This window comes from Trachurus trachurus (genome assembly GCF_905171665.1).
Source record: "Trachurus trachurus genome assembly, chromosome: 9".
NCBI classification, from domain to species: domain Eukaryota; kingdom Metazoa; phylum Chordata; class Actinopteri; order Carangiformes; family Carangidae; genus Trachurus; species Trachurus trachurus.
In genome coordinates, this window is record NC_139895.1 from 35,451,567 (window position 1) to 35,464,040 (window position 12,474).

General features: G+C 40.5%; 1 protein-coding gene across 1 annotated transcript in view; it reads left to right on the top strand.

The window, feature by feature from the left end:
* Nucleotides 1-12,135, top strand: part of hk2 (hexokinase 2) — a 44,019-nt gene extending 31,884 nt beyond the window's left edge. The window contains exons 14-18 of the mRNA XM_083979212.1: nucleotides 3,882-3,981; nucleotides 4,102-4,285; nucleotides 6,649-6,804; nucleotides 10,873-11,109; nucleotides 11,631-12,135. Of these exons, the coding sequence (XP_083835338.1) occupies nucleotides 3,882-3,981; nucleotides 4,102-4,285; nucleotides 6,649-6,804; nucleotides 10,873-11,109; nucleotides 11,631-11,775 (822 nt within the window). The 3' untranslated portion in view covers nucleotides 11,776-12,135. The remainder of the gene's footprint in view (nucleotides 1-3,881; nucleotides 3,982-4,101; nucleotides 4,286-6,648; nucleotides 6,805-10,872; nucleotides 11,110-11,630) is intronic.
* Nucleotides 12,136-12,474: the final 339 nt, after the last annotated feature.

Consider the following 12,474-nt stretch of genomic DNA (forward strand, 5'->3'; position numbering starts at 1 on the left):
GACAAAAAATCAGAGTGATGTTACCTGCTTGACAATTTCGACTGTGACTCCAGTCTTCCTCAGAAGCGTCATCCGACGTGGCCGGCTCGCCAGCTGATAAATGACACGTCAGCAGCTCATTCTGATTTTTTGTCTGAACACAAGAAAAAAATAACTAATATCTACAAGAAGACAAAATGAACATAATCAATCTGATACGTGGAAGGTTTGGACACGACTGTCAAGTTGCTCCGCCGACTGAAAAAATTGGAAAAATCGCGAGCTTGCCAAAAAAATCACCAGAGATTCACCCTCCGATGCAAAGACGAGGACATAACACCGGCAAGCCTCAACATCAAAAGCCCCATTCCGACCAGGAATGCAGAAAACATAATCAATAAAGCAAAAAAGGCTCCCATCAGGGAACGGATAAGAACAACGGTAAGCAAAATTGACAAAATCAACACATAAATAAAAGAGGAAATGGACAGTTTCAAAAATCACTACATGCTGGAGAAGAATTGGGAGGGGGAAATAAACGCACACCTAAAACACACATATACGAACAGGAATTTGACACATCAAAGCAACGTCAGATCAAAAAACGAAACAAACTAATAGAAAAGATAACAGAAGCAAAAAAACACTTTTCAAAACCAATGAAAACTCACCCTCACATAAACAGAAAAAACAGTATTAACAAAGAGGCCAACCAAACCCCTCCTTGGAACAACAGAACACCACTGCAAAAACTCAAAACAACTGGCACAACTCAACAATATAACCGTACAAAAACAAAAGACCCTCAAATCACACGATGTGGTATCATTATTCACAAAAACCCTCGTTGACATCACTTTGCACATTGTACAAGAATGCCGTAAGGAAGTAAGGAAGACCAGACTCTCAAATAATGCACAAACCTCACAGTTGATGACATATCCACACTTCTGAACTTTGTTGCCAAATCCACTTATTTTCAGTTTAAAAACAAGACAGACAGAAGGATTTTTTCATGGAGGACCTGGAAACCAAAGCAATCCATACAGCACCTACTCACTAGGGGTGTCACGATTTCGATTTTTTATTGAAATCGATCGAAATTACGTCACGATCTCGAGCATCGAAGTCAAAGAGAGGATCGACATTCCCCCCCCCCCCCCCCGCCCGCAAAGCTACAACTGCCCAGTGTCCCCATTGCGCACCAAGCGTCTTGTCAGTCACTGGTCCGAGTTTTCCTTTACTTTTTATTTCGAGACAACACTCACTCATTCTCTCTCTCTCTCTCTCTCTCTCTCTCTCTCTTTTATTTTACCGGCGGTGTCAGCTGATGTGCACGTCTGCAGCAACCCAAACAAATGCACATGTTGACTGACTCTATTCCAGCCACGTGATTGGTTCGGCACGGCGCAACTCTCAATATCATTGGCTATTTGCCAAAACATGGATGAATGAAAACTATCGACCACGTCTTATATTTCTATCGAAGAAAAGTTATTTCACAATTTATAGCGTTTTATCACCCAGCCCTGGTGGGCTACTGTCCCCCTCCTACCTGGGGAACAGGAGGGAGACACAGCTCTAACTACACAACACCGACAAGCACTGAGAGCCGCATGTTGCAGAGACGTTATAAGATAAAAAAAATAAAATAAAAAAAAACCTGCAAATAATAAGCCGACGATAAGGTGCAACTTGCCACTTTTTGTGGATGTATTATTTGCGGGGGCTTTCGGGGGATCTGGTGACAGTGGAGGATCCGGGACTGATTGACTGTAGGCCACCGCCAGTCTGATCAGGACCTGATCATCAGGTCCATGGCAGCACAGCAGCTGCAGCTCTGCCCCGCTGTCACATGACTCTCGCGTATCAGCGCAATCTGTTTACATTACATTAAGCCGACATCAGGAGAATAATGAGACACGACGGTAAATTAATGAAAATAAAATTATGATAATGTACAGATATAAATATATTTGTTTCAAAACCTTGGGGGCAATTTTGGCCCCATGATCATGATTTTTAGGGGCATGTTACCTTTATATTGTAAAGAAATTATTTAAATGTGACCATAGTGCCTAATGTGATACATTATGGAAATTGCATCACTTATATGTAGTCCATCTTTTGAAATAAGATTTACTGTACAAAATTTGATGAATAAAACCAATGATCATAGACTAGCTAGACTAGTCTGAAAATAGCATATGCGTCTGTGCTGTAAGAAAAAGAAAAAAAAATCGAGAATCGAATCGAATCGTGACCCTAGAATCGAAAATCAAATCGAATCCAGGATTTGGAGAATCGTGACACCCCTACTACTCACTGTAAACCTACATTATGGAAAAGATACGTTGACGACATCCTGGAGATGTCCAGACAAATAAAAACCGGACACACACAAGACCTCACAGATCACCTGAACACCATGGACACCACCGGCAACATTCAATTCACACACGAAGGAGAAATAAACCGGACCACAGCATTCCTGGACATGAATATCCACCACGGAGAAGACGGCAGCATCAATGTCACAGTTTACAGAAAACCCACACACACAGACCAGTACCTCCTCTGGACATCAGAACATCCCACAGCACAAAACTCTCGGTCATCAGAACACTTTATGAACGGGCCACCATCATAACTGAAGAAATAGACAGACAGGAGGAGGACAAACACATACAACACGCACTCGCACTCTGTCAATACCTCATAAATAAAGGAAAACAACAAGTAAAAAACAAAGAGGAAAAGAAAAAAGACAAAAAAACAAAAGACAGACGACAAACCCAAAGACATCATAACCATACCATAGATCCGGGGGATAACAGAACCAATACAACGGATTATGAAGAAACATCACATCAACACAGCAGTAAAACCACACACAAAACTCTGTCAGCTACTAGTTCACCCAAAGGATAAAATAGCACCGGACCAAAAATGTAATGTCATTTATGAAATACCGTGGAAGTCATGCAACAAAGCATACATCGGAGAAACAGGGCGGTCATTCAACATAAGGAAAAAAGAACATCAAAAAAGAATGCGAGAAAGAGACAGCAGGGCGATTCACACGGACACAAAAAGACAAAGCAGAACAGGAAAAATCAGATCATCAATCACAGATCACTGCAGAAGAAATAACCACATCATCGACTGGGACAAAGGCAAAATCATCACATCAGATGATAAATGACACGTCAGCAGCACGTCGGATGTCGGTGCAAGCTATTTTTAGATCAGTGGAGCAGAGCCGCGAGCTGCTCAGAGCTACGCTACGGAGGCTAATGGGATTTCTTGGTTTCCTTCATCAAACTCATCAAATACACAATCCAACAACTCCAAAACACTCTGGTGGACAAGTTGTGACCTGCACATTCACCACACTATGAGATGATATCGGAACATTACGAAACAAAGTTGTTTTTTCGAGGTAAATTCATGCAAAACCGCTGATACGCGTTCCCGTCGGGCGTAGTTTTTTGGCAAGCAGTCTCTGCATTTGCCTCGAAAACAACTCTGTCTTGTAATGTTCTGTTATTATTATCTCATAGTGTGTTGAATGTGCAGGTCACAACTTGTCCATGATAACGTTTTGGAGTTGAAAAAACATCCTCGCACACGGAGAGAGAGACATGTTGACAACTAGTCACGTTAAGAACAAAGCCTTGCAGCAGGTGTTATTTATCCCTGATGACCAGCATTTCCATTTCATATGAGCCGTGATTTAGAGCCATGGTGATTTCTCAACGTATAGACAGATTCTCATGTACATCAGTGTCTTTACTGGTTTGTGAAAAGGCTCCACAGTTGTCTTCACCTTCATTTGTCACACTCTGAATGTTGACAATGTGTGCCTTTTTAATGGAATTGTTGATTTTCGTTCCTCCTAGGAATTTGACTTGAACTTTGTGGCTGTGGTGAATGACACAGTGGGAACCATGATGACCTGCGGTTATGAGGACCCCAAATGTGAGGTGGGACTCATCGTAGGTAAGTCTTTTCACCCCGCCACCTTCCTCTGTGCCTGTGTGGCTTTCAATTGCAGCTCTTTGAATAAATGTAGAGGTTTCCTTTCATGACAGCACTTGTAATGTTCACTGGTCTTGACAGGCACAGGGACTAATGTCTGCTACATGGAAGAAATGCACAACATCCAACTGGTGGAGGGTGATGAAGGTCAAATGTGTATCAACATGGAGTGGGGAGCATTTGGTGACAATGGTGAACTTGATGACTTCTGTACCCAATTTGATCGCAATGTTGACGATTGCTCCAGCAACCCCGGGAAACAGAGGTAATGGATGGATAGATCCTGTCAGCAAATAGTCAGAGCCATGAATTGTTTTGTGAGGGACTCACAGGATTCAACTCAGTCAGCTGCAGCATCGTGTACCTGCCTCTGAACTGGTCATGTTGTGATCCATGCTGCACTGCCCCAAGCTGCCTTTTATTAGTGCTAGTTAATTCTACCAGCGTGCTGCAGCTGACTGATATCAAGAGTTGTTGGGTTTAACAGATGGAAATTAGCGGCTCCGCTAAATCTGGTGCAGCCATCTTTTTATTGTCTCAATAATTAATGTCACTGCACACTGTCCTTTTTAAATAAATAAATAAATAAAATAAACAGACAACTGTCAAACAGACAGTTTTAAAGGCTAAATGGCTGGCAGAGTAAGTTATGATGTTTCATGAGAATCATTATTTAAAAAAGTCAAATATGCCACTGCGCATGAGCATCTGGCTACCCAAATACAGTGCCTCTGAAAAGTCTATCTTAACTTTTTGTTTTTTGGCAGGCGTTTTTTTTTCCCCATACAACCCAACCATACTCATAATCATCTGCTCCTTCATTAATGTGACACATTGGTCAAAAAATCCCAAAACGGAATTCTGTTCAACTGTTAAAATATACAGTTAAACATTTACACTACTCACAAAAAGTTAGGGATGTTTGGCTTTTGGATTAAATTTCAGAATGCACCTATAATGCACTATAACCTTTACAGGGAAACTTAATTTAACCTTCTCTAAACTTTTGAATGCACATGTCCAATTGTTCAATGTTTCAGTCCTTATTGAATAACATGCTTTTCTCTAACAACATGATTAACCACAAAAATCACAAGCACTGTCTGGTTTAGTGGTTCAATTGTCATTGAACCACTAAATGTTCTGGTTCAATGATAATTTGTATATAGTCCTCTTCTCTCTCCCTCTCCTCTCCATGATGTTCAGATTTTGACATCATGAGACCAAGACAACACTTTGATCAAACTGATCAAGTTATTGAGACATTAAGATTTGTGTTGTGCTATAGCCACCACTGTTGTTAGCTTTTGTTTGAGATAAAGAAATTACCATTGCATCCTTCTACTTACAGTAAAAGGCTTTCATGATAGAACATCACTGTACCATGAACTTTTTATAGAGATATCCTTGTTAAATATCCCTATCTTTTTGTGAGTAGTGTATAAACGAGAAGTAATTGTGAGGTTGTGAGAAAGTCCTCAGAGACCTAAAGCCATCAATAATTAACCATTAGAACAAATTGTTGCTTTACACAATGTCAAGTGTTCTGTTTTCTTTCCACTCGCTATAGTGAAATATTTAAAGCTATGTAAGAGTCAGATAGTACCTGTGAGTGACGAAGTATTTTACAAATGAATTGCTTTCATTAAAAGGTTTACTTTACAACTTTGCATAGTAAAGTGCATCATTATAATCATAATAATCATAATCAATCTTTATTGCAGACACAATAACCAGTCCATATGAACAAAAAATATGATTAAACGGATTAAAAAAAGAAAGAAAGAGAGAACCTCAGTGACACAGTTATTATATATAAAAGTGTAAAAAATGTAATATGAATGTTATCCAATGTGATTAAGCCAAATGAAAATCCATGCCAGCTAGTGAGGTTATTGGATTAATCTGACCAGTACCATGTGTAAAATGTATGCTTAGTCAGTCACGTACTGGAAATGTTTGAAATGCACTGCCACAGCTCTGATAAGAGCTTGTACAAATTCCTTCTCCTGCTGCTTTCAAAGTGCTGCATAACAGTAGGTCGCTTCAAAAGTTCATAATAATAATGTGGAGGTCCTCAAGTCCTTGTCTAAGGACAGCAAGCAATTTATTAAGAAAGAAACAAATTCAGACCTATTTAATCAGCAGCCTGCTGATCAATGTTAAATTAGTAGATTTCCTAGACAGAGAGGCTCTTGCCAAACCACTTCACCTGTCCAGTCAAATGGTAAAGGTAAATGGTCTGTCTGTATTTATATAGCGCTTTACTATACCTGAAACAATACCCAAAGCACGTTACAGTACATCATATTCACCCATTCACACACACATTCACACACTGATGGCGGAAGCTGCCATGCAAGGTGCGAACCCCAACCCATCAGTCAAGTCAAGGAATGAATCAACAAAAAACTATGCAGAACTGAACTCTCATAACCAACAAAGCCTTTTTTATTATCTATTGACATCTACCAATCAGAGCCATTTGAGATGTGCCAAGACAGCTGTCATTGGCTTAGAGTTAGGGACGAATGGCTGAGCGCACAGAACACAGGCAGTTTTCATTCAGCAACATTATGAGCATTATGTGATTGATTAATTAGATGAATCGTTTTCTTTTCCTGGCAGGTATGAGAAGATGATCAGTGGCATGTACCTGGGGGAGATAGTAAGGAACGTGCTCATGGACTTTACTGCCAAGGGCCTGCTGTTCAGAGGGAAGCTGTCGGAGCGGCTCAAAACCCACGGCATCTTCGAGACAAAGTTCCTGACGCAGATCGAGAAGTGAGTGTGAGACTGTTGTAGTGACAGTGTCCCTACCAGGGGGGTACAGCCAGTGCACTATTTGTATTTGAGTTCAGATTTGCGCTTTAAAAAAAAACTTTGGATTGGTTATTCATATTCGGGAAGAAACTGGAAGTGGGTGCACTAGAGCTAGCCGGCTAAATTCCGCTTTAGCTCTCGGCTAACTAGAACGAGAATAAAATTTAAATCGTGTGGTTTTTCTAAACTTTCCAAATGTAATCATTGTTTCGCGGGGTTGTCACACCATTTTATAGCCACTTCTTTTCCCGTTAAGGTGCATTACCACCACCTACTGTGTTGGAGTGTGAACCAGAGTCACCTGGTTATGTGCTGTTGCTCCTCTGCGATAACGTAAGGGACTGAGCCTGAGGGCTCTCTTCACCTAAACCAAGCTGTGGCAGTGTCTCATGCATGGACGTGACTGGCTCAAAACACGCACCAACATGTTTTTTTGTTCCGTTTGTTTTAATCTCTTTTAGTTGGCTCAAAATAATGCTCAAAACACGCATCCAAATGTTTCTTTCCTTTTTTTTTTTTTTAGAAAAAAGCTCCCAAATAACGAGGAGAAACTTCGGACAGAAAAACTATTCTGGATCAAAGCATTACTTGTGTACTTCCGAATAATGTATTTGGGTTTGGGTACATTCCTAGTCTGTACACAGCTCATTCCTGTTTAACACACACTGTGCACTAAGAATAGACATTAACATACATGAGACTTAACAGTTCAATCACAACACCACAAAAACAAGTCCAGGAGCCAAATGTATAAAAGTCTGTGTATATTTAGGTGTAGAAATCTGTGTACGCACAAAACGGGAAACATGCATACACAGTCTTTCCATCAGATGTATAAAACCCCACATACGTATATTACCACGTTTTTTTCTCATAGATCTCAATCATCCTGAAATTGTACACACATGCACGAGTCCTTTGTCCATGCCCACGATTCACCATAGATGGCTTCTGAAACCCAGTTGCCTTTTGCATATAAAAGCGAGAACAGACAGTTGAACAAGAAGCGCCATTTCACAGATTGTGAAATAGAAGTCATGGTTGAAGAAAATGATAAAAGAAGACATATTATTTGGAAGCTTAAGCTCTGGCATAACAAATAAAACCAAGTAAGGTGAATGGCAAGCTACTGGAGGAGGACAGGGAACCCCAGCACTCTCTCCGCTTATTGTAGTAGTCTGTCCCGATCCAAACTGCCGTCAGTGGCATTGTGCCAGATGAATCAGGAGACACAGTTTCAGTTTCATCTTATTGCAATCAGACATGCAATGAAAACTAACTATTTTTTTCTTTGTCACAATGTACATTATTTTATTCATAGATTGTGATGAAGACCCTGGTGCCTCCAGTGCCAGTGCGCCACAGCCGGACGCGCGCACGTGTCCTTATTGACTGAATAATCACAAAATGAGATTATTATAAACTGTATCGATGGAAGTGAGGGAACATCAATTTGTACTGCGGGAATCGGCAAAAGAAATACACTTTTTTTTTCCATTTCCTTTTGTATCAGTAAAAAACACTGTTCACATACTATGCTTACAGTCGCTGCAACAAATCAAGACACAGTTGGACAGCTGCTGCAGCTGGTTGGTGACCATTATAATAATGAACACAATGTAATGAAAGAAAAACATATCTAAATGATACGTCTCTCAACATCACACATTTATTATCCTTTTCGCCAACTCGCAACATCACAATAATCTGAAACGACTGTGTGGACAGGAGGCTACTCACGGTTTGAAACGTGTACATTCTCACATTCTCACTGCCCGAGGATTTTTATACATTTGGGAAAATGCATGGAAAGTGCCGTAGGCACACATTTTCATGTGTACACATGGTTTATACATTTGGCCCCAGATATCAATGGTGTGGCAGACAGAGATGCTGATTTCAGCCAAGTAGATACTGATACTTTTTTGTACAATTGTAGCAAAATTAATTATTTCTTAAAATCACTTAAATATATGATTTTTCAAAACAAAATAATCAATAAACATCAGATTTATTAGAAAAGCAGATACAATTGTAATAGAAAACTGTTTTGTCTGATAAATGCATGAAGTCTAATATTTGTGTGTGTAATTAAATGATTAATAATTTAAAATATTAATTAAACGAATTACTAATAACTTTAATCATACACCTTTGCAGACTGGTCAGGCTTAATTTTTCTACATATTTCACTACTTAGGCTTTCTGAAAACAAAAGTCAGCCTTTGTTGGAAAAGAGTCACTGGAAATGTTCCCCTAATTTTAATATATAAAATCCTCACACCTTGGGATCAGTTTGTCCACCATGTATCTGCTCATTTCAGAATCCATCTATTTTTGCTCTTGCCTTAATCCTCCATTTGATGTTGAACAGTCCTTCACTGATAAAGCTTTTCCCACAGAGGTAGATGATAGGGTCACAGTGGGATAACTGGTTGTTGCTTGTCCATCACAACCGCCCAGCGCTGGCATCTCACTGATAAGCTGCAATTTCATATCAAGTGTCACAAAAACAATATTTTTTAAAACTAAAAAGGTGTTGGCTACAACTGTGTGTTAAGAGAAAAAATATATCTAAACAACTAAAAGAAACTATTTAACTTGTCTCGTGTGTGTGATTTATTATCTCTTAACAGTCAGAAATAGTCTGGACTTCACAGTGGAATCCACATATGAAGATTGTCTGTTTATCACTTCAACTAAATGATAACGAGGCCTGAAAAACTGAAAAGTGAAAGAAGAAAAAGGAGGAAATATGATCTCAGTTCCTGAGTTAGAGCATTGTAAGAGTCACGAGCGTGTCAGAAATCATTTCATCCTTGAGTCCAAGTGAATGTTTGTGTTGAATCTAAACAAAGTTCCTCGAGGTGGTCTTGAGTTACCACGTTCAAGAGGTCACTGTGACCTTGTCCTTTGACCTTCTTGGGTCAAAAATGAACATTTGTGCAAAATTGGAGGTTTGAAGTCTGAAACTACACCTTTGGCTCTTGCCGACACCCACACAGAGGCACCGTGAACCGTTCACTGTTGACCTGCACCACAACAACCATTGTGGTAAAGGTCAACAGTGGTTGTTTGGTGCATTAATGCAGTCGAGCATAGTTGCGTAAGCTTCGTCATGAAACTGAGTTACCTTGAATATATGAGTATAACTGTCGAGACACATGCAAGGCAAGGCAAGGCAAGGCAATTTTATTTGTATAGCCCGTTTTTACAAACAGTTTGTCTCAAAGGGCTTTACATGGCATCGTAACAACATCCTCTGTCCTTAGACCCTCACATCGACTGAGGAAAAACTCCATGGAAAACCCTTTTAACAGGGAAAAACAGGAGAAACCTCAGGGTGAGCAACAGAGGAGGGATCCCTCACCCAGGACGGACAGACGTGCAATAGATGTTGTTACAGACAAGAAAACAGTTTACAGTTTGTCACAGAATGTGCAGAATATGGAAATGTTAGCAGGGGTTGATGAGGGCAGTCTCTGGTGAGGGGAGGGGGGGGGCAGGGAGAGCCGGTCAGCTCGATGGGAGGACTGGGTGGCAGACTGGTCCATGGGAAGGGAGGGGAGGCCGGTCTAACGGCAGGGGAAGGGGTGGGAGGGGGGCGATGTAGGCGGCGGCTGGTGCAGAGAGATGGAGCTCCGGTGGATCTGCGGAAACACAGAGAGAGTGCGAGACACCAAGGCCAAACTACAAAGTACAACAGAAAATGACAGTTCAAAAATATACTGAGGAGAGGAGGAGAGAGGAGGAGAGGGGAGGAGAGGAGATAGGAGGAGACTTATCCTATCCCTTATTTATTAATGTTGTTTGTCAGTTTGCACCTGGTTCCTTCAGAAGTCCTGCCCGTCTGTGATTTATTCACAAACACACCCCCAAATTGTTGACTGATTATTTCCTTCATGAAATATCCTGTTATGTTGAGTTGTTCAGTGCTGGACAAACTAAAATAGTTGGAACACTTGATGAATCACCTTTTCTGTGTTTAAAGATTCATGTGTCTTTTTATAATTCTCTCTGATCCCAAAGAGACCGCCTGGCCATGCGACAGATCCGCTCCATCCTGCAGCACCTGGGCCTCACCAGCTCCACCTGCGACGACAGCGTGCTGGTGAAGGAGGTGTGTAGCGTGGTCGCTCGCCGTGCAGCTCAGCTCTGTGGCGCCGGCTTAGCTGCTGTGGTCGACAAGATCAGACAGAACCGCAACTTGAATCACCTCTCCATCACGGTGGGCGTGGATGGCACCCTGTATAAGACACATCCTCAGTAAGTGGCAATTATGATGTAACACCTATATCCACAAGTTTCCAAACGTCATCTATGGTCAAAGCCAGTTTTGCCGGTTTGGTGGAATTGTACGTTTACGTTTCCATGGTTTTCAGTCGTTGTCATAGTTGCGGTAAATGCATGGATCTATTAACGCTGGATTTTAACACAGATGTCAATTTGTGTGATGCATTTTACAGATTTTCATTGAAAAAAAAAAAAAAAGAAATCCATGCATTTACCGCGACTACCGAAACCATGGAAACGTAAACATAAAATTCCACCGGAAGAGCAAAACTGGCAAAACAGGCTTACGTTTTTGACGTTCGGAAAAAGGTGGATAGGAAGGAAAGCTAAGGAAGTGTAGCCTAGAATTTCTCAAACCACTACTACATCACGTCTATGAAAAAGTTATAAATAAACGTCAACATGGTCATTAGAGTACAGAGGAGATTTCCATATCAACTCGTCCATCATTACTAACCTTTTCTATTCTCTCCTTTCCCCCTTTGCTCCTAAAGTTTCTCCAACATTATGCAAGAAACATTGCAGGATTTGGCACCACAGTGTCAGGTGACCTTCCATAAGTCAGAGGATGGAAGTGGGAAGGGAGCAGCACTGATCACAGCTGTGGCCTGCAGGATCAAGAGTGGAGGGCAGCACTGAATACCAAACATCACAGTTGCATAACCAGAGCTACTATCGCTTATGTTCTGTACTGGGGAAACATGAATAGTTACATGCACTCGGAGCTGAGTTATTTTCTGTAGTACTGAAATGTTTGATTGTCTTATTTTTTGTGTGGTTTGCACACACGTGAATGTACGTTTGGTTCAGTATATATAAACATAATTTATGATGTAAACTGACACTGAGAAATTTAGAAATTTCAGAAATTCAGCTGGTTTGTTGCACCTTCTGTATGTGACTGTTACGAGCTATATTTCCATTGCTCCATTTTCTGGCACCTTTTAAACTTGTACAACAAAACAATCGAAATTCACTTTGTTCTTCTATCATGGATATCTTATTAAACCAACATAAAATGAATTTTGTCTTACATGGTTTGTCTGAGTGTCGTGTCTATGAAATCATTCATAAAACCTCAGATTCTTATGATCTTATTGTAGTAGGTTTATTTTGATGCAATTAAATTGAACACAGTAAGCCATAATTACTTACCAAGAAGGAGAAGTTCATTAAGCCATTTGACCTTACTCATTAAATGGGACATCGGTTACCTGTAATACATGCTGCAAAGAAAATTATCAAAGCAGAGTGTAGACAAGCATGCTTCTCTTTCTGAAAATGAATGAGTGGATTAGTTCTTGTCTGAACTGAAAAAACCTCAACAACAAATGGCCT